General features: G+C 35.3%; 2 protein-coding genes across 2 annotated transcripts; one reads left to right on the forward strand and one right to left on the reverse strand.

Annotated features, from left to right (window-relative positions):
- Window positions 1-3,097: 3,097 nt before the first annotated feature.
- Window positions 3,098-4,722, reverse strand: LOC132635696 (uncharacterized). Its single transcript, XM_060352195.1, has 2 exons — window positions 4,405-4,722; window positions 3,098-3,284 (listed from the first exon to the last, which is right to left on the reverse strand). The coding sequence occupies exons 1-2, from the start codon at window positions 4,670-4,672 to the stop codon at window positions 3,226-3,228; spliced, it is 327 nt and encodes a 108-aa protein (XP_060208178.1). The 5' UTR covers window positions 4,673-4,722; the 3' UTR covers window positions 3,098-3,225.
- A 5,814-nt stretch (window positions 4,723-10,536) lies between these two features.
- On the forward strand, window positions 10,537-10,854 carry LOC132637347 (uncharacterized mitochondrial protein AtMg00820-like). Its single transcript, XM_060354450.1, has one exon. It carries the CDS (start codon window positions 10,537-10,539, stop codon window positions 10,852-10,854), a length of 318 nt encoding a protein of 105 aa, XP_060210433.1.
- The last annotated feature ends 12,873 nt before the right edge of the window (window positions 10,855-23,727 follow it).

Consider the following 23,727-nt stretch of genomic DNA (forward strand, 5'->3'; position numbering starts at 1 on the left):
ACGGGTATTTATAAGAGTATAGAGTCGGTGGATGCAATTGTTGTTTGATATGGACTCTATTTAATTAATGTTCCCCTAATGAAAGTCAAATCACTTGTAGTGTTCTAATGGGACTTGACTTGTCGCAGTGGAATACGTTGGAAACAAATTTTGTTATGTCAAAGAACTCCAGACAAGTTATTTTCGTTAAGCCCCCCCCCCCCCCCCCCCCCCCCCAAAAAAAAAGCTACTTCAAGTCTAATCGTGGTTCGATATTCTACACCCGATAATCGTTGAAGTAGGGGGCATTTGTGGATAACGAAATTTTATTAACTTTCAATTCACAAGAAATTCAAATTATATTAAATCAAAGATATGTTAGTCCAAATAAATATTGTTGGCTAGTATATTTGGATCAATTATTTAAGTCCAATAAATACGGAGTTAATTAAAGGTCCAATTTCGTTGGGCTAGTCCATTGATTTGGGCTACAAATGGTGAGCCCACTTTGCTAAGCCCAAGATGTCATCTAATCCTAGAGGCCCAAATTGGTGCCACATGTCAAATGACGTGGTACACCAAGTCAAACGAAGGAGCCAATAGGATCATGCCACGTGTCAAAATGATGCAGCATGCCCAGTCAAATCAAAGGCCAATGAAGGTGTGCCACGTGTACAAGCGACATGTTCCGGCCAATCAAACATCGACACGTCAGCTTAAATCTGATTGGTCGAAAGAAGCCTGTCCTTATCACAACTCCTCCATCCTACAACTATAAATAGAGGTCTCATAATTCAGAAGAGGGGACAGAAATTTTAACAAGAAGCAAGAGAGAGCTCGTGGATCAAATGCTGCGGATTTCTCTACAAGCTAAAAGCATTCAAGTATTTCTCTAGAAGTTCTAGAGATCTAGACGAAGATTCAAGATCAAGCTTCAAGCCCTTGAATCCAAGTACAAGTTCAAGATCAATACCACGAGATTCAAGATCAAGCTCAAAAGCCCTTGAATTCAAGTACAAGTCAAGATCAAATCCATCAAGTTCAAGATCAAGCTCAAAAGCCCTTGAAAGTATTGTTGAAAAGACGAATCAGAGGAATAATAGAGATTGTAACACTCATATTCTGAAATCAAATACAAAGATTGTTGCGATATTTTCCTGTCTTGATTATTATTTTCTCGACGCGAATTTTATTGTCTACACATATATTTCAACAGACTACCTTAGTTCTTGTTGTCGCAAATTTTAATTGAAAAATATAAATATTTGAGTAGTTTAGTTCAAATTTTCAAATATCAGGCAAAGTTCTACTACTACAAACTTGAAAATTAAGATAAATCGTTTGAAAGGAAAGAAATAAGTTGTAAGAAATTAATTGAAATAAAAAACATCAAAAAATAATAATAATAATAATAATAATAATAATAATAATAATAATAATAATAAAGAAAGTCAAGGGAAAGTGTTTTTGAAGTGCTTGCCTTTTCAAAGATGGAGAACACTATTTATAGAATAAAAATTCTTGTAAGATTAAAAAAATCTTGTAGTTAAGACTTTTCATTAAATAATATTTATAATAGGTTTAAGAATTTTGAGAAGAAAAAACGTAAAAAACTAAATGAAATGAAACTTGTGAATTCACATTCATTCTAAAAAAAAACTCTAGTCAAATGTATTGTTTTAAATTAATTGAGAAATTTATTCTAATAAATACCATAATGAAAGGAATATAGGTGTTTGTCGCTAGATATTTGACCAAATAAGATTTGTAGTTAGGGCATAAGAAGGATCCATTCATTGCAAATTCTCTAACTAGCCGATGACACCTAAAAGAAAATACATAATACATAATGCAGAATATGGATAGGCAAGCATTCAAGTCTATCCTATAATTTATATTGATAATCTCATTGTTTCCGTAAGCACATCATCCATTTCTAAGCTTTATTTCTATCATAATTTTTGCATCTTTGCGCGTATTCATTCCAATGTGTAAAAGTTGGTTTTCAATCATAAGAGGTTGTTTTAAACTATAGCCGATCCAATCACGGATTCGCAGATTCGTAAGATCAAATGTTACCGTGAATGAGGAAAATAAGTATTATTCCTTATTGAATCTTGGTCATAAATTAAAGATATGTAAAATGTATGTCTTTTAATCTTGTGATCTTAAACGTAAAAAAGGAAATAGGCATTCTTTTTAAAATAGACTAAAAAAGATAGTAAAACAAACAAATTAAAACACAGGGAGTACTAATAGTTTTTATATCTTACTAAATAATTTGTGTTCATTTTTCTATTTATGAGTTTCGAATGATAAATGCTTCAAAAAAATATTACTATATTATTTTGTTAATCAACGGCATGAATACATTGTTTTGGTAATTTTTTATCTTGGTTCTAAAATTTCATATAAATAACTCTGAAAAAATGTCTTATTTGTTGTTTTAGTTTGTCTTTCAATAATAATATTTTAATATATTTAGTCACGGATATACATCATAAGGGGTGTAAGTGTAGAAATTTTTACAATATAAACACTGTACGTGTCTAATTTTGAAAGACAAGGGATCTATCCGTGATTGAGCCATAATATAAGGGCGGTTAGCGTAGTTAACCCTACTTAAAATTAGATACACATTTTAGAGACAACTCTCAACACCAAACCTACCGCATATTAAATCTTAAATTTGTCATTTGGTTCCAAGTCAAGGAGGATTAGATGAATATAAATGCCATTGGATCAACCAAGTTAGTTTTTAGTAAGCTTTTTATTATAGCTAGACAGCTGAAACATTTGTAAGCACTCAGGCGGCGACCTAATTATAAGCTGTTCCATAATTTAAGTCATATCAAGGGTGTAAAATGTTTACACAATCGTGGTAATTAAATATTCAGTAAATTTTTATTACAAATACTGTGGTTGATAAATTTGATAAAAATAATAAATATCCTGCCATCACATATTAAACCGCAATGTTAATATAAAAATCAGTACACTATTCTTTTTTCCAACAAAAATCCTCACACTCTTTTCCATTTAGTAACTGATGTGGGAATTGAAACATTGAAAAAGAGGAAAAGGACATGAGGGAAGAAAACAAAATACAGCTATCAAGTTCAGACCGAACGGCAAATCACAAAGAACCATTTATTTATTAAGCACTAATAATTAAAAGATTAAATGAAAAAAAGTGAGACAAGAAATTCTTTCTAATGACATAACACATAGTGGTAATAAATATTTTTATGCCCCACAAAGATTTCCGCAATTGCCAAAGCATGCATCCAGATCTGCACCATTACCTGACAAACCAAAAAGGAAATTAAACTAAAGAAAAATAAAGTACTGTATATTTGATTTTTGAACAGAAAATGTACTAAAAAATAAAACAGGGAAATTAAAAGAGCGTTTTCATAAAATAAAATTAAAAAAGAAAAAGAAGAAGAGGGAGTTTCCTTCGCCCTCATTTAATTTCAAATTATGTTGCCATCAAATTTGTCACAATCGAATTGTCAAATTAAAGTAGTCAACCCTTATTGCATGGATTTAGAGACAATGATCACCTGGGATCATTACCAATTAATTCTGCAGATCCCGAACAAAGAGCCCGTTTGGATTGGCTTATAAGTTGCTTATAAGCTGTTTTTAGCTTTTTTGAGTGTTTGGCTGGCCAGCTTAAAGTCATTTTATGTTTAAAATAAGCTAAAAAAAATAATTGAGCCCGTTTGACTTAGCTTATCTAAAGCAGCTTATAAGCTGAAAACAACTTAAAATAAGCCCATCCAAACAGGCTCAAAGTTACTTCCCACATGTTTCATTTCCTTTTCACTAATTAAGCATTATTCTTCACATTCATTAGTACCTTTTCGGTTACTCCATTTAGACTATACTCGAATCAACCTTACTGGAAACGGCTTAAAACTTTCGTTTAATAAAAAATTCATCTGATCTTAAACCAATGTGGGACTCTAGCTTAACACACCCCGCATGTTCCGGTGTGGACATTAAACAAGTGGTTCAACATTGGATAAAAAAACGAACAAGGATAGGGGCCGTAAATGAAATTAGACTTAATTCAACCTCGAAAAAAGTTGAATCATAAGGTGAGACTCCAAGATCATATAATGATGCCATAATGCGTACTCCCTAACCAATGTGAGACTGTAACATGACCAAATATTTGCAAAGGTAAATTATACTAGAGCACCACCAAAGGTCGTGGCAGGATAGTACGGTAAGTAATCTTCCATCTTTAGACAAAGTTCTTAGGTTCGAGCCCTAGGAATGGAACTGTGGGAATGGAATCGTGATAAGGACCGCTTTACCCCAAAAGTAGGATTTGGTGCAAATCAGAATTAGTCGGGCCCTAAAACGAGTAGCAGAACACACAAGACGAAAATAAAAAAGGAAAACGAAGTATACCAGAGCGAGTAGGAATACAGATCTCCAAGGAACAGCCAATCTTGCAGTAATTTTGGTAGTCAGAAGCAGTACGAGGAATGCACTTGCTTAAGCACTGCAAATAACAAGGATTCCTCCCTGGTACACTTCCTTGCAAATTCAATAATATACACTGATTGTAACACCCACCCCAACAAGCATAAGGGTTATCCGCATCAACAATCTGCATTTGTTTTTCTACTACAATCAACATTATCAAAAGCGTAACAAAAATTCTAATTTTCTCCATTGCCACTTTTTTATCAACTCTTATTTTCTTTTTATCTCTTTTTTTATTTGGAAAGGTGCAGTAAGGGACATATGTATAGGTGAAAGGTCCAACTAATTTGGTGCCTAATTATTCAGAGTGTATTAAATGCATGGCTCTTGCATTTAATTCCTATTTTAAATGGAAAACCAACTCTTTTGACACGTTAATAGTTTTGGCCTTTTTGGGACATCTTTTTTTTGGCACTCAAGGTTCATACCGTGAAAACCTCAAGCTCATGCATGCAATGCCATGAGAAATGAATATATCAAGTACAGTAGTAGTTGCAGTGTTGCAGTATACTTTTGCTTGCCGCCCCCCACCCCCTGGCGATTCGTTTGGATTTTAACTTTTAGGTAACTTATTAGTTCTTTTTACACCCTACATTTCACCTAAAATTTCACGCAACCTCATGCTGGGTAAAACTCATAAATATTCACGTTTCTAAAAACAGTTGTCATGGAATTTTAGGATATTTTCACCTGTAAAATTCGAAATTTCATGACTGTGACTATTTTTCGAAGATATGATCTAAAAGTGATCAATGAGCCTTATTTCTACCCTCATGCCGCCTCAGTCCACCCTCATCGCCTCATGTGGAGGTGGGAATGCATCTACCGCGCGTATTAAGCCTCTGAATAGATATTAAGATTTTAAATTTGATGAATTCTTTGTAAAGTTATTAGTAGTGAATTTATTGAATTTTAAAAATGATGAATTCAAAATATATTAATCATTTGAAATTTTAGTAAGCTTTGACACATCGGAAATACTTCCTATGCTCCAATTTATGTGGCACGCCTTCCTTTTTAGCTTGTCCAAAAAAGGAATATCACCTTTCTAAATTCATAAACAAATTAACTTTAAAATTCTCCTTTTACTACCCTTATTGAGATAATTTACAACCACACAAATCTAAGATATGTTTTAGCCCACAAATTTCAAGTCTTACTTTCTTTCTTAAATTTCATGTCTAGTCAAATGATGTCATATAAATTGGGACGGCGGGAATATTAAATTCAGTTGAGCTTGAACCTATAACTTTTTAAGCTCCAGCCGCCTACCTCTGACTCCAACGTACAGTTGTTGAGTAGTTTGTAATGTACTAATGTTGGTGGGTAAGTAGTAAGTACCACTACACGTCGGTATAGCCCAAAAGCCATTTGAGTAATTAATTATATGTAGAAGTTCTTCAGCAAGTAATGGTATTCATTTCTGATTTCTGGACTCCGTTCTGTAACAGAATATCTAAATTTTAACTAAAGGAATATGTATGTCCATTAAGCAATATGTGTATTCAAAGTAAATCTGGTTCAGCTACTATATGAATGCCGATCTTTCCCCACAAGTGGCTAAAAAGTCTTGCAGTATATAAATAGGCTTTGTTGTATCGCTAAACTCGTTTGTATTCTCAAGTAGTATACATCAATATTTTTGAAGAATAGTGATTTTCACGCCTCAATATTTTGCTTTTTACTTTCTATTATTCTACTCCCTCCGTCCCATATTAGTTATCCATATTACTAAAAATATTCGCCCCGACACACTTGTTAATTTATAAAACCAAGATATAATTAATTAATTTTTGCCTATTTTGTCCTTAATTTTTTTTTTAAAGCAACCAATATTGATTAGTGCAATTTATTGGAGAGAGATAGGAGTAATATATTAAAATACATTTTTATTTATGATTTCTTAATTAAGTGCGTGTAAAAAAGAAAGTGGACAAGTAATAAAAGAAATTAAGCTATAGTATTGTTCAAGTAACTTCAGCCTCGCACAGGCAAAACATCTATAAGAAACTAGTTGTATAATTTCGGAAAATACTTACCCCCACTGGGTATTTACACTAAATCAATGTAACTTACAGTAGTTAAGTAATTTAATGAATTGAATACATATATTAATTAATCATGATTAAGCGATAGTTGTATATATTCAAACACATGTCATGCCTCCATTGATTTGGTATAAACACCAAGTACGGGTAAGTTTTACCATTTAATTATAGTAAGATAAGAGAAAGTTACGAAGAAAGAAACAAAAAGCTCATTAAAATTTTGCCGACAATGGTTTTAATTACCCATACATTGTACAGGATAATAGTCATAGTCAATATAATGTATATATTAGGCAGGTATAGCGATACTTCTATTTCCCATTTGTTGCACAGTGTACTCGAGAGAGATCTGAAAGTGATACTTGCCATTTCACGTGTTTAGAAACCGCAGGATATGTAGATTGCTTCCATTTTCTTTCCACTTACTATAACTTCAATTCAGAACATTAATTACTGCGCTTAGCTTTCTGTTGTTATGATGGTTATCGTTCATGGTGTTACGGACTTTCTTTTGAGATATTGTTATACTCAATTTTCGTAACATTTCTTTCATGTCAGTTATAATTGGAAGGACAAAATATTTCATAGTACTCCTTCCCTCCGTCTCTAATTATCTGTCGTGATTAATTAAATAGTTGTCTCAAATTATTTGTCGTTTTAAAAGTTCAGGACACTATATGGAACACTAGTCTACACTAATTGTAATAGTTTTGTTTATGGTGGAATTGTGATAGTGTCACGCCGCATGAAGAAAGCTGTCAAGCATTGAATGAAGGGAGGGAGGCTCGGGCAAGGTTGTCGGAGCACGTCCGCCGTTGTCTTTTCTATCGAGGTTGCTTGCAAGGAGTCGCGGTCCTGGGAATGAAAGTCCATTCCCTCGTGCTCTGGAACTCCAACACTTGGGTTGATAAATATGGGATGCGTAGTCCTATTAGAATAGGGTTACCTTATTAGACTAGGAGAGAAGAAGACTTTACTTCTATATAAGGAGGTCATTATGATGAATATAAAGCAGAAGAAATTCTCCCATTATTCTTGTCTCTCTAAATTCTCGTCTCTGTATCAATTTTAACATGGTATCAGAGCCACATTAGAAAGAACACAAAAACCCTAAAACAATGGCAAGTGACGGTAAAGAAACCAGCGATGACGGCAAAAGAATCGCCGGTAAAGAAAACAAAACCCAAAGAAACACAATCTCTCCCTATGACATTACATCGAATGATAACCCTGGAATTGTGGTGACACAAGTCCAATTGAAGGTGAGAATTATGAAGAATGGGCTAGATCCATAAGGAGAGCCATAAGAGCAAGAAAGAAGTTTGGCTTCATCGACGGTACAATCAAGAAACTGGAGGAAGAGTCGATAGCTTGGAAGATTGTGGACTACGTGGATTCGCGACACCATAGAACCAACGCTTCGCTCAACGATTTCACAAAAAGAGGAAGCAGAAGAATTATGGATGAGCATTCGAGAGTGATTCGCAGTTATTAATGGCCCTCGGATGCAACAACTAAAGGCGGAACTTGCGTAGTGCAAGTAGAAGGGAAGGACAATAGTGGATTACTATGGAAAACTCACTAAGATATGGGAGGAATTGGTGAATTACGAACAGATTCCAACTTGTACGTGCGGAAAGTGCACGTGTAATCTAGGAACGCTTCTAGAAGCCAAAAAAAAAAGTTGCATCTTCTCCTCGTGGGATTGGATGAGACAACGTATGGTACGGTGAGGTCGAATATACTAGCCCAGGAACTATTGCCATCATTGAACAAGGTTTATTCGAAGCTGGTGTAAGAAGAACGCGTGAGAGGAATCGCACGAGAAATGGAAGATCGGAGTGAAACCATGGCTTTTGCCGTACAAGGAAGAAACCCTTACCATGACCAAGGCAAAGGGAAAAATAATAGTGCATTCTGCACACATTATAAGAGATCCAGACATGTTGTGGACGAATGTTTTTGACTCATTGGTTATTCGGATTGGTGGCCAGGAAATCAAAAAGGAGACGAGAAAACCAGAGGAAGAAGATGAGGACAGCAACAACAGCAGAGGGGTGGATCGGGATCCGTCTGTGGAAAAGGCAACTACCATCGTGGTTGTCAAAGAAGGAACTCAGGCGAAGACAAGATCAGTGAACACAGGTGGGACAGGACCTCACAATTTGAGTGACGAGATCCAGAAGACTGTGATTCACGTGTTGAATTCCCAAGGAATAAACTCGAATGGTAAGATCAATAGTAAGACCGAAAACTCATCATGGATTATTAACTCTGGAGCTATCAATTATGTGACAAGTAATCTAGAGGAACCGAGCGATCAACGGTACATTCCTAAGTATCCATCTAGGCTTCCAGATGGAAGTAGCTCGGTGGCCACGAGAGAAGGAACAACCAGCCTAAATAATAGGATATGGTTAAAGGATGTCCTTTACGTTCCAGACTTAATATGCAATTTAATTTCTGTGTCACAACTTGTTGATCATTTAGATTGTAATGTAAAATTTAACAAAATTATGTGTGCTATACAGGACCCCACCATGAGGAAGCTACTTGGAACGAGTGAGCGCCAAGGTGGACTTTACTATTTTCGTAATGTGTCGCGAGTACGAGCTATGAAGGCGGAGGTAGTTGATTGGTTCGATCTTTGGCACAAACGGTTAGGTCATCCTTCAGCACAAGTAAAGAAGTCAATTACGGCATTAGGCCTAAACGAGAGTAGTGTTGGATCATATAAATAATGTGATATATGACAAAGGACAAAGCAAACAAGAAGTGTTTTTCCCTTAAGTGATAATATAGCTTCTGATATCTTTGAAAGGATTCATTGTGGTATATGGGGACCGTATAGAACCCCTTTTTCTTGTGTTGCTTCGTATTTTTTTACTATTGTGGATGATCACTCGCAAGCCGTGTGGATTTTTCTGTTAATCGACAAGAAAGAAGTGTCTCAAACCCTAAATAATTTCTTCGCCTTGGTGGATAGGCAGTTTGGTAAAAGAGTGAAGATTGTTAGAAGTAATAACGGAACTGAGTTCACATGTATGAAGACTTACTTCTTTGAACATAGAATTTTTTTTCAAACATCTTGTACAAGGACACCACCTCAGAATGGATGAGTCCAAAGAAAACACCGTCACATTCTTATTGTGCCCCAAGCATTGAGATTTCAGGGTCATCTTCGATCTAATTTTGTGGAGAATGCGTTTTGACTGCGGGGTACTTGATCAATAAAGCATCATCTTCGGTTTTGAATGGGGAACACCCCTATGAAATTTTATACGGGGAGGAGCCCTGGTATGATAATTTAAGGGTGATATGCTCACTATGCTATGCACACACAAAGGGAAGAACGAGGGCCAATTTTGAGAGTCGTAGGTGTGTCTTCTTGGGATACCCCTACGGAAAGAAGGGTTAGAGATTATATAACTTAGAGAAACTATTTACTCTCAAGAGATGCGGACTTCTACTAGACTAAGTTCCCCTTTGCTGTAGGATGAGGTAACTTGGTTGACATTATAGAAGTGATCGCAGATGAAATTGAGGGACAAAGAAACCAACACAACTTCGAAGAAGACCGAACTAATAATGTAGGTACGAACAAAACTCAGATGGACGAAGTACGGACACCGGATACTGAACCTACGGATCAGGCAGAATTAGACCGGACAGATGACGGTCCAAATAGAGAAAACTGGAAGAAGTACAGACGGAAGGTGTCGGGGCCAACGACCTGCAAGTGGAAGAACAATTGGGTCGGGGTAAATTTCAGAAGCATGAATCGATTTGGTTTCGCGATTACGTCAATGAAACACTCCGGAAAGAAAGTCCATCAACGCGTCTGCCCGATCTTTAGTAACCCTCAGGTGCGTCTTACCCTTTAGCTCACTATATATCTTATGATAATCTTTTTCTTGCAACATCTAAGCTTCCTTGTAGCAATCACCACAGGAACCGAACCAAAAATCTTCAGGAGGCAATGAAAAAGGAACATTAGAGAAAAGGAATGCAGCAAGAGATCCAAGCATTGGAGGATAATAGAATGTGGACATTAAAAACATTTTCACCAGATAAGAAAAAGCTTGGATGTCTATGGGTGTACAAGATCAAGTATAACTCTGATGGCACAATCGAGCGTTATAAAGCTCGATTGGTCATTTTCAAAAATAAACAAGAGGAAGGAATTTACTGCAATGAAACATTTGCTCCAGTTGCTACAATAGTAACCTTCGGACCTTCCTGGCATTTGCAACTTCACAAAATTGAGAGATGGATGTTCATAATGCCTTCTTACATGGTGACCTTACGGAGAAAGCTTACATGAAATTGCTGCCGGAATTTTGTGTTCCTGCTCTAGAAAAGTATGTCGACTCTGAAAATCTTTGTATGGTTTGAACAAGCCACACAGTGCTGGTTTGCGAAATTGTCAAGTGCTTTGATGAAATATGGTTCAAACAGTCATACTTGGATTATTCTCTCTTCGCGATGCGCCGACGAGGTATGCAACTTAACGTCTTATTCTATGTGAATGACTTGATTATCTCCGGAAACGATCATAGTGCAATTGACCGATTCAAAGACTATCTCTGCGCATGTTTTCACATGAAGGATTTGGGCCCTCTGAAGTATTTTTTGGGAGTTGAAGTTGCATGTGGACCAACTGGGTTATTTCTCTGTCAACAGAAATATGTCTTGGATATAAATTTCTGAGTCCGGATTACTGGAAGCTAAACCAATCAATATCCCATGGATTACTGGCATTGGCTGAAGGAGCCAATTTGGGAGATCTGGAACTATACCGACGTCAGGTCGTAGATTAATATACCTCAGTTTTACGCGACTTGAGTTATCATATTGCATGCATGTGTTGTCCCAATTCATGCAGCAACCAAAGGAAGCACAACGGAACATTTCCCTCCATGTGAAGAACCCAAGACAAGGCATTATGATGAGAAAATATTATGATCTCCAGTTGTATGGATGGTGTGATTCGGACTGGGCCGAATGTCTGTTAACTCGAAAATCACTTACCGATCCCCTCAGTAATTCACCCATGTCACAAAAAACCAAGAAGCAACACATTGTCTCTCGCTCATCAGCGGAGGCGAATACCGATCAATGGCAATGATAGTCTGTAAACTAAAATGGTTAAGGGGAATTTTGCATAGTTTGGGCGTTGAACATAAATCTCCGGTGAAAATGTATTGTGATAGTCAAACGACATTGTATATTGCACGAAATCCAATATTTCATGGACGGACTAAGTCACTATGTTCGGAACGCAGTCCAATCCGATATAATACTTCCTAGTCATGTATCAACCAGTGAGCAATTGGCTGATGTGTTTATGAAGGCCTTGGGCAAATCGCGGCATTAATATTTGATTGGCAAGTTAGGCATCCGAGACCCTCATGCTCCAACTTGAGGGGGGGGGGGGGGGGGGGTTATGGAACCCTATTCTAGTCTAATTGTAATAGTTTTATTTATGGTGAAATTGTAATTATGGTAAATATAGGATGTGTAATACCTTATTAGACTAGGGGAAGAAAGACCTAACTTCTATATAAGGAGGTCATTATGATGAATACAAAGCAAAAAAGAATTCTCCCATTATTCTTGTCTCTCAAAATTCTCGTCTCTGTTTCAATTTTAACACATTATTAATTATGTTTTCTCCATTTTACCTTTAGTAGAATTTTGTCATTAGTTAATGGAGATGCTGCATAAATAGAGTAAACATTTAATGAAGAGAGATTATAACTTAGACATAAATAAGGGTAAAGTTGTCAAATACCCCTCCTAATTAATATTTCTTAACGGACGCGTAATACAAAAAAAAACGACAGATAATTTGAGACGGAGGGAATATGTTTTAGGAGAAAATATAAATTAGTACAATATTTTATTTCTGAAAGTTATATGACGATCAAGGAATTGACAGGACTATTACGTCTTGTCTTCTTTCGCAACATGATAAGTTCGCAACCAGAGTTTTCAGTTTCAATGGTTTGTGGAAGGAGAAGTCAACTCCAAAATTTTCCACTCTATTGTCAAAGGCAAGAAAAAGAGACTATCGCTAAATAAGATGAGGAAATAAGATGGAACCTAGATTGAAGGGATGAAGACATTGCTAATGAAGATGTATCCTTTTTTTCAAATAAATTCTCCAAAGAGAATTCTACTACTGACTTTTCTAGTCTTAATTGCATTCTTAAAGTAATAAATGACTATGATAATGAACGTTTTACGACCAATCCAACTATGGATGAACTGAAACATGTGGTTTATTCCATGAATTCCCACAGTGCTCCTGTCCCTGATAGGATCTCAGGGAAATTCTATAATAGTTATTGGGAAATCATAAAAGATGACTTGCTACTAATGGTTCTTGATTTTTTTTGCAGGTAATCAGATTCCTAAGGCCCTTACTCATACTTGTCTAATACTTATTCCAAAAGTAGACAATCCTTAGACTTTTACTGAACTATGACCTATTAGTCTTAGTAATTTTTCAGTCAAGATTCTTTCAAAATTAGTTAATCAAAGACTCAGTTGCCCAAGCACAAGCTGTTCTCACCTAACCAAACAGGCTTCATCAAAGGCAGACCAATCACAGACAATATCATGTTAACCCAAGAGATAGTTCATAACATCAACAAAACCTCTCCTAGTGGCAATGTGGTGCTTAAACTGGACATGACTAAAGCATATGACAGGGTTTCCTGGGATTATCTTTATAGAATACTTAGACAATTTGGGTTCTCTGAGAGATGGATTGACAGTGTTTGGAAACTCATCATTAATGTCTAGTATTCTGTCAATATTAATGGCACTAGACATGGTTTTTTCAACTCCACCAGAGGCATCAAACAGGGAGATCCTCTTTCCCCCTCTCTTTATTAGAAAAGCTGAATTGTTTTCCAAAATGATGGACTCTTTAACTCAATCAAATTTTGTTTCATTTTCCATGGATAAGAATGGCCCTAATATCTCTCATTTATGCTATGCAGATGATACTATCTTCTCTTCATGTGATCCTCAATCTCTAGAGTTGTTGATGACTAAATTGGGGAAATATGAAGAGGTTTCTGGACAACTTTTCAACAAGAGAAAATCTGGATTCTATGTGACTTTTAAAGAAGATGACCCAGGATCAATATTATTAAAGGGATCACTGGTTTTAATCATTTCCAGTTCCCTATGATCTATCTCGAATGCCCCATTTATGTTGGGAGGAAAAAATTATTTATTTCAATACTATGGTGGCAAAAGTTGCTAAAGGATGGCAAGGAAAACTTCTTTCTTATGGAGGAAAGGCAGTCCTTATAAAATCAGTGCTCCATGCTCTTCCTCTACATTTATTATTTGATGTATATCCTCTTAAGATTGCTTTGGAACTGATGGAGATAATAATTACCAATTTTTTCTGGAGAATGGATGAAGACAAAAAAAAAAAAGAAACATTGGTGCTCTTGGGAGGACTTATGTTTCCCGATCAATGGAGGAGGTGTAGGTTTTAGATCCCTTAGGGATATCTGTAATACTTTCTCAGCTAAATTGTGGTGGAAATTCAGGACTCAAGACACTATCTTAAAATCATTTCTTGAGGCCAAATACTGCAAAAGATATCACCGTGTTGCTAAGAAATGGGCTTATGGACAATCTCACATATGGAAGAGGCTCATGGATAGCAAAAAAGTGGTGGAACCTTCTATTCTATGAAAAATCGTCAAAGGAGAGACATCTTTTTGGTGGGACAATGGACTGATCTAGGTCCTATTGCAAACCTAGTTTAGAATCAAAGAACTCCCAAAAAAAACTATGGCCAAGGATTTCTACAGGGGTAATAATTGGAATATTGTGAAATTCAAGAGGATATTACCTCAAAGTGTAATCAACTCTATTATCACTATTGAGTTTAACACTGAGAGACAGGATTTGCCTATCTGGACTCCTGATTTTACAGGGAAATTCAGCAGCAAAACTGCTTGGCAGAATGTGAGAAGGAAAAGAGAATCAACACTTGTTAGCTCAAAGAATTGGTACATATGAATTCCTTTTAGGATCTGTTTCTTCTTAATGAGGGCTTTACAAAATATGATCCCCTCGGATGATGCAGTGAAAAGGTTTGGAATCTGCCTTCCTTCTATTTGTAATTGTTGTCCAATTCATAAAATAGAGACCACTAAACACCTTTTGAGTGAAGGACAAATAACCACACAAGTATGGGAATTCTTTTGCAATACATGTGGTATTGGTTTGGTTCAGGGACAAATAAGATTGTCAACTATGAAATGGTGGATAACTAAAGGCAAGAATGAAGTTCACTCATGCATTCTTCAGTGTATAGCAATTGATATATGGTGGGAAATCCGGAAAACAGGTGTAGGGCCAGGTTTGAAGAAAAGAAGATGTCATCTTAGTACATTATTCAACAAGTCAACAATCTTATTTCTTTAATTCTCAAAGCAAAGTTCCTTGATATGCAAATTCCTCGTTCTTTGTTGGAGAAATGTAATTTGGTGGAAAAGCTCAGATCTGTAACTCACTCTCAAGCAGTGTACTGGTATAAACCAAATTTTAATTGGGTCAAGCTCAATGTGGATGGTTGTAGTAAAGGAAATTCAGGTCCAGCTGGAGGAGGAGGCATCATCAGAGATCACAGAGGTATAATGAGTCATGCCTTTACTGAATTTTATGGGCAATGCAGCAACAATATGGCCGAGGCATTGGCCATTTGGAAAGGAATTAATATATGTAAGGATAATGATTTTCGGAATGTTCTGGTGATATCTGATTCTCTTATGGTCGTCAACATCATCAAAGAAAAGCTAAAACCACCCTGGCAACTAACTAAGATTATTGCTAAGATTTAGAGATTAACTAGACATGGTGATTTTGTGTTCAAACATATATATAAAGAGGGAAACTCTACGGCGGACCTACTTGCTAACTTGGGAGAAGACTTAAAAACTTCTACTGTCTTCACTGAAGACTTAAAAACTTCTACTATCTTCACTGAAGCTTCCCTCCTTCCTGCTAAGGTTAGAGCTTCAATCAAGCTAGAAATTGATGGGCTTCCAAATTTCAGATTTAGAAGCAAAAGAAATAAATTCATATCAAATGGTAGCTGACTTGCTTGAATTTTTGTGGCACCTCTTAATGTACTTAGTATCCTTTTACTGTTGGTTTCAACCAAACAATAGAGGCAATACTAATCAGTACTTTCAGCTTAATATTAGTATACAAATGGGAAATAGGATGGATTTATCCAACCTCCACCATGTAAATGAGGCTAAAATTCTAATTATGATTTTTGAAAAATATACAGGTTGGTGTCATGCCAAACTCCTCCATCATAAGGATGGAACTCTTGAAAAAGGAAAAAAAAAAAGAATAGAGTGTATGCATACTAAATATGAAAGGGAAAATCGCTTGGGCATACGGAAGGGAAAATCGCTTGCGCATACGGAAGGTAAAAAGCTTATTAATTCATACTCAATATTTACATTAAATTTATTATTATATGACACGTCTTTATAGATATTGTTATCATCAAGTCATAGTATCAACTATTCTAATCTTTATTTAATCATAGTAAATTAATATAATTTGATGTAAACACCACATGCAATAAAGATTTTATCAAGTGGTGGTAGGTGAGGAGGGAATCAAGAGGAAAACAAAAGGAGTAGCCAATAAACTCCATAAATTAATTTGGCACTCTGCATAAGGGTGTCAAGTGGGCCGGGCCAGCCCGAACCCGGCCCGGTAAACCCGGCCCAAGCCCACTAATAGGTGTAAGGGGCTGGGCTAGGTGTCACACCCCTTTTTAACCCGGTGGAGTCGTCAAGCTATCACACCCCATTTTAACCCGGGTTAAAGTAGAAGTATGACGTATTGGAGATTCCTGTTATTTTGTTTGTTTTGTTTAAAGGAGTCGCCACCTAATTATTCATGGTGAATTAGGACACCTAAAGTTTATTAAAGTTATGTTTAAAGTTAACTCTGTTTAAGGTCTGCGAAACTTAAGATTCTAGGTAAGGGTTCAATTAGTCTAAAGGGAAGGTATTAGGCACCCTTTAAGACCCATTAACAATGGTTAACCGACCGGACTAAAAATTAATTAGGCTAAATGTAAATATAGTATTATAGAAAAAAGGAAAGCAGTTTTGTAAGTATGGCTAAAGTTATAGATAGATATGTAAGAATGTTATTTAAAATAGAACTTGTAAAAATATTAATAATTTGTATAAAAGAGTATTTTATAATGTTGTTTTGAAATACGACTTATAAATGTTGTTAAGATTTTAAACGAAAGTAAAATGATATTGTTTAGAATGATATTTGTGGAAGACATAATAATTTTGCATAAAAGAGGAAAATGTTAAATGATATTTAAGGATATTGTTAAGTCCCTAAATAAATAAGTAAAAGTATAGTAATGTTATCCAAAAAAATAAGATTTGTAGATAAACTAGGATGATTTTCCTATGAATAATAATCTTTTAAAAAAAGGTAATTTGACGCAAAATGATCTTTAAATAAAATGATATTATGTGAATGTAAATGTCTAGACTTATGTTCTTAAATACAACGAAAAGGCCATGACTTTCTTTCATTTTCTCATTTTTTATTTAATAAATTTGACTAAAAATATGTATAATTCTTGAAAATGTATTCATAAAATATACTTGAATTTATATTTACATCTATCGAAAAATATATTGCATTACAATGTGAGTTCTAGAAAATTGTTTGTAACGTGATATAGAGCGAGAACGGACATAGAATATACATTTTTAATTTTTTCTTGAAATATTATAAAGACATGCTCTTGAAAATCAATAACAAGAAAACAAGTGAAGCTTATGGGATTGATCGGTTTTCCTTAAATTAATTAACCATTGTTAAACTAAGCCCCACTATTTTGTTAAAATTCATCTGAATTAGGAAAATAAAATAAGATGTTAGTCATACAAAGCAAATAAAATATACAGCAATAAAATAAAGAGAGTAAAAGAGTAAATGGGTTTGGCCCATTTATTAAGGCCAACAGCTGCAAACTCTTCATACTATTGGGCTTCGGCCCAGATTTATATATTGCTGCCGACAGGGGGTGGACACGAGAGGAGTCATGTTGGGCTTTAGCCCAACGCCAAATGCGGAAGGATATGACGAGTCGCTTGGACCCGTATGCGAGATGTCGTGCAAAAAAAAATGAAAAGAAAAGGATTAGTATATAATCGACGAATAAGACTAAACACGTAAAATATACCCTCAAAACAGTATAGCAAACACCAACAGCAATCTCGTCTCAAAATTTGCACTAAAACAAAGAATCAGTCTAGCTGATTATAGCAAACACTTGCTCTCACGTTTCCTAATAACCAAACCCAATGATTATAAAACTGAAAAGATGATATTTTTTAACTAATGCTCGCCAGGAATGTAACTGGAAGCTATGTGTTTGAGGGGGATTATCTTAGGCAAATTATCCTTATCTTAGCAGTACATCAAGAAGAAGAGAAGGAAGGAATAGAGGCACAGACATGTCATTCAACTTATAAAATAGTATTTAACTTTAAACCTCAATTATCATGGAGAATGTTCAATTCCTCTAGACAGAGACAACTGATCAGGGAAAGAGGAAACAATGAAGGACCAACAGACATAGGTTATGCAGTTTAAGGACTTAATGTAATCATACAAAATTCATAGTTAAAGTTCCTTCCCTCATTTCTTTTAAGCATGGCTGTGTTCACACTTATCATACTTATTCTTATACAAGTTCTCTTTTGAAGGCAATGACTAAACATAGTTGAGTCCAATACCTATGTTTCATACACACATAGAACAAACTTAACCAATGCACAGCAAGGTCTTGATTCGGAAAAAACAGTTTTCCCTATGCAATGCACCAAAATTAAACAAAAGAGTTCTACTTTACCAATTTGCATCATAAATGTATATCGTTATAACTGCATAATGTCCATCTGCATCTTACAGGATGTTTGGGAATTACTAAAGCTTAGAATAGCACATAATTACTTTGACGCAGAGCTGACCAATTTAATAACTCATAACGATAGTTAATAAAGCACATTCTTGCATATTTAAAGCCTATTTAAGTACTCAAAGATCATACTGCTTTGATACAATTCAAACTGGGAAATAACCTCATATTTAAGAGAAGAATGATCACTATTAAAAGCAGCTCTTTAGCCCCATATGTGTACTGGGTATACTTTCATATACGCATCTTAATATATACATGATGGTTTCTATTCATGTAGTAACCAATGATAATAAGTTTGTTATAGCAAAGTCATTATGGGAAAATCATAAACTACTCATGAAATGTGAAGAAGCAAGGTTAGATAGAACAGTTACTATTTGAAAATTCTTTATTGGGTTTGAAGACGAATATGTGAAAGATTTAAAGCTCAGATTTCAAAGAGAAAAAGGCCTGGAAGTGAGATTTGAAACACAAGTTGAATTTAAGGTGAGAGGAGACAGTGCTAAAATTAACCATACAGTGGGTTCTATTAACATGGTTTCCCACATCCTGAAGAATAAACAAAAATACATTATAACTCGACAAAGCATACTTTCTTCTTTTCTTAATGATCAATCAAACAGGCAACCTGTTAACTTCATACCTAACTTAATTCTGATCTTAATGATCTATGGCCTCTGTTATTCTAGAATGCAGATCAAGGCAACAGCTTTGCTAGCTACGGTTGAATCAAAACAAACAGGAATCCCAATGTTAACATGCTAACGCGAGTATAAAGAAGTAGAATTGAAAGAAATGGAAAGAAGGGGAAAATTACTAAACCAGTGGCCTCAACTTAGCAAACTAAATTAATGCGTGAATATGCTCAACTGAACCAGACAAACTCAATACAGGGGATAAGTCTGATATGCAGTGGTTTGATTAACTAGATTGGACTATCATTTAAGTACACCTAAATGAGCTAATTTCCATGTTCGACTAGTTCAACCTAACATGAACATGTTTATGAAAACCGAAATGTAAGTAGCTTGAACTAGAAAGGGATCAAGTAGACTGAACATGCACAGTTAACATGCTGAGTTTCATGTTTAAAATATACAGATTACACTAATACAAGTAAGTTGTATCATACAGGCAATCCCAACGAACTTATCGCGAAAAACAGTCCATGAACACAACAGTTGAAGCTAAATCAAGTTCGTCGTTGTTTTGAATAAGCGAATAGTCATGTGATGATGCAGGGGATATTTGTCCTTTTAAAACAGTCGTAGGTAATGCGAGATATGTTAATGGATACTGCTAACCACATAGAGGGGAAAACAAACTGAAACTCGACTGAACATAATAAATGTGCTAATCAGGATATGAATACCATGCCAAACAAGTAATGAGATTGATCCATGTTGATTTTGAACCTATTTAAACATACTAAAACAGCAGATACGCAAGTTTAGACCAGGTTGTAAATGGTAAAGTGGTCAAAATGCCATACAAGAATGGTAGACAAGCAAGGCTGTTTATACTAAGAGTGCATATAATCAAATAAAATTTCACATAGACTCCTAATTTAGGGACAGTTATGTCAAAAACTCACATGGTCTAAATCAGTATTCAAAACAGTCATTTTGAGTCAATCATTTGAACAACTAAATCAGATTTTTATCTAAGTATGATAGCAGAATAATCAAGTTGACATCCAGTACATATTAAGGCAAGAATTATATCTAAATGTGTTAATGCCTATCATAATTTTCTAACAGAACCTACCACATACAAAACTAAATAGGGAATGCAACTAACAATTCAAAGCAGATTATATTCATGACAGGACATATTCTTTGAAAAAGATAGAGTAAAAGAGAGGTAGTGTCGGCCTGTTCTAATCATATACATAATATACTCAAAATATACACACCATGGTATGTATATCATATGTATATCGAATGTATATCTTTTCTTATCTTGATAATCCACTGTATATCATACGTATACTCGGTTTTAAATGTGTCCTAAGTTCTGGAAATTCCGTCTTACGCATCCGAATTACAATGGGCAATTTTCAAATTCAATTAACGATTAATAACCTATCCTAACAGCTCCCAAACATCAAACAAATAACGCGACGACAAAGAAACTACATAATCACTAAACATACAGTAGAATAAACTAAAATATTAACCCAAACAGAAGCTAAAGACCATGAGTAATAAATGTATCGAAGTTTACCTCTTGCGAGTGCAATAAAGTGAGGCGTCGACGGCGTCGAATCTACTCTCTCTTTATGAATAGACCCGAACCTTGAGCCAAACGAGTCCGAATGAAAGTATTCCGGATTTTTTGTGAACTAAAGTTTTGTATTCACTTTCGGGCGAATTGAATAAAATGCTAGAAAGTAGAGAGTAAGGATTGCTATTCAACAGTGTTGTTTTCTGTTTGTCACCAAAAAAATCCTCCCTTATCTCCTCCCAAATTCGGATTATTTATAGTATTGATTAGGGTTTAAGGGAAGAGAAAGAAGAGCGTGGGAGAGAGACGAAAAGGGGAAACAGGAGCGTGAGGCGTGGGGGACAAAGTCGAAGTGGGAGTCGCAGAAAACGTGGGGAGCAGATGGTGAGTGGAAGGGTTGTGTGGGAGAGAGAGACGAGAGAAGGCGGAGAAGATGAGCGCGGGAAAGGGGGAAAGGTTAGGGGTGTGCGGCGGTGAAAATGAGAAAGAGAGAAAGGGGTAGGGCTGAAGGCATTAGGTTTAGGGGGAGGATTGGGCCAGTTGGGTCGGGTATTTCGGTTGGGCTGGCCCATTAGGGTAGAAAATGGGCTGGTCCGTTTGGTATTTAGTTGGGTTAAAAATGTGGGTTGGGTATTAAAAGTGGGTTGTTTATTTGGGTAGGGAAATGATGTTAAATTTGTATTTTGGGCCATTAATTTGGCTGAAAATTGTTGATCCTTCCTCCGCTATTTGAATTATTATTTTTTGGGCTTCTAGTTTAATAACTGGTATTAGGTAAATAATTAATATGTAGAAAAAATAAATATTTTGCAAAGTGTTGTCTTGTAATTAATTTCACGAATCCGAACCCGAAAACGAAACAATGACTAACCGTTTAAAATCTGTGATAAAGTAATACTTATAATGTTGAAAGTAAAAGTAGTGATACTAATAGTAGTAGCAATAAAATATTGTGAAAAATAAAGTATTTAGCTCGTCAGTAAATTTAGAAACCCGAGTAAATTAAATAAAAGAGGGACAAAATTGGGTGTCAACACTAGGTGGGTTTTATTAGGGGGCTGGGCCGGACAAGGTGGACAGCCCACCAGCCCGGCCCACCATCAGCCCGGGTGATGGCCCACCGGGGCACCGGCCCGGCCCAACCCGACCCACTTCAAATTAAAAAAAAAAAAAAAAGTATTACATTTATTACTAATAATAAGTATTTTAAAAACATTGTATCCCAATAAAATAGTTGTAGCTATAATTGTGGATTCTTAAAATTTTGGAAGCAAATATATGAAATATTTATTAATTATTCAAACCATAGTTAGAATCTTACTTTAGTTAATTAAAACTTAACCATTAATTTTAACTCATGTAATGTGTCTCTTATTCAAGTAAGAACTTGAGAAAAATGGAGACAATAAAAATGAAGAGGAATCGGATTCGTTAATATTTAATTGCTACTAAATGAAAACTAATTAGCTCTCTTCAAAATTGCAATTATCGATTAATAAAACTAAAGGCTCACTGAGCCTTTGAATTTCTTTTCAAATTTGTGTTATAATTTTATTTATAATTTTATTTACAAGAATAATAATCTGTACGCAGTCAAAATAGAACTATAAATGTAATTGTGTAAAACTAATCCTATACAAGTAGCAACTCCAAGATAAATTTCTGCAAGGAGGTACAAACATTGATCAGTGCCCAAAAGCAACAAGACATTATAATAGGCTGACAAAATCAGTGAAATGACAAGCCTCTGAAATTGCTGATGCGTGAAATAAATCAAATACCCCTTTTAAGTTACTATCTTGCTGTTGGCTTACACAAGTTCAAAAATATTTCAATAGGTTATACAGTATACTATATAATAATATAAACTATTAGTTATATATATAATAATATATTAATATAATCTTATTAGTTTCAAATATTTTATATATAATAATAATTAAATATTTTTTAGCATATTGAAATGTCTCCACCGATGATGGAGACGTGACAATCTGCACATGACATTAGGACTTAGGATCAGATGAGATAATTAAATTAAGAACTTTGGTTTAGTATCAAAACTCATGTGCATTGTTCCCATTTAGTTCCCATTTAGATGAGTAGGAAATTTAGAGAAAGAGGAGAGTAGGGAATTGTGAGATAATATGGAGAAGAATGAATGGTATTTATAGTTTGAAAATAGGGTCAAAGTATAATTTAAGGAACTTGAAGGTTAAAATAAAGTTGACAACAACTAGATTTTAAAGTATTAAACTTAATAAATTTTAGCATTAGAATTTTTTTTAAAAATAATTAAAATCCGGCTCGGCCCACTAACTAAAACCCGGCCCGGCCCACTAACTAAAACTTGGCCCGGCCCACTAACTAAAACTCAGCCCGGCCCACTAACGGGCCCGGTTAGCCCGACATGTAGCCCCTATCCGAGGTGGGCTAGGCCGGACACCCTTTCCCTCTCCAAGCCCGGCCCCCAGCCCGGCCCACTTAACTTACAGCCCGGCCCGGCCCACTTGACACCGTCTCTGCATAACTTTTAAGCACTTGAACCACTTGAACATTCTCATTAGAGCAATAAAATTACAACAAAAAGAATTCGCAAACTAACTATTGGTATTTGCTAGTTTTTCCAAGTAAAGATGTAAGGGCTATGCCTAAGGGGTTGCTATTTTCTTTTTTCTTTTTTTTTTCTTTTTTTTTTGGGAGAGGGGTAATCTATATTATATAATATAAAGCTAGGCATAGACAAAGTGACGTGGCACCTCTCTATGGCCTAGATTGTCATTATCTTTTTTCTCCTTTTTTTGACACTTTTCCTCATTTTATTTTGAATGTAATATTTTAAAAAGTCTAGAGAGTCACCTCATTAATTCTCATAATACTGCAATTAGCATTTACTTCCATATAATTAGCATTCATTAATATGTATTAACTAAAAATGTTGCATGCACCTGT

This window comes from Lycium barbarum, chromosome 4, assembly GCF_019175385.1.
Source record: "Lycium barbarum isolate Lr01 chromosome 4, ASM1917538v2, whole genome shotgun sequence".
Lineage (NCBI taxonomy): Eukaryota > Viridiplantae > Streptophyta > Magnoliopsida > Solanales > Solanaceae > Lycium > Lycium barbarum.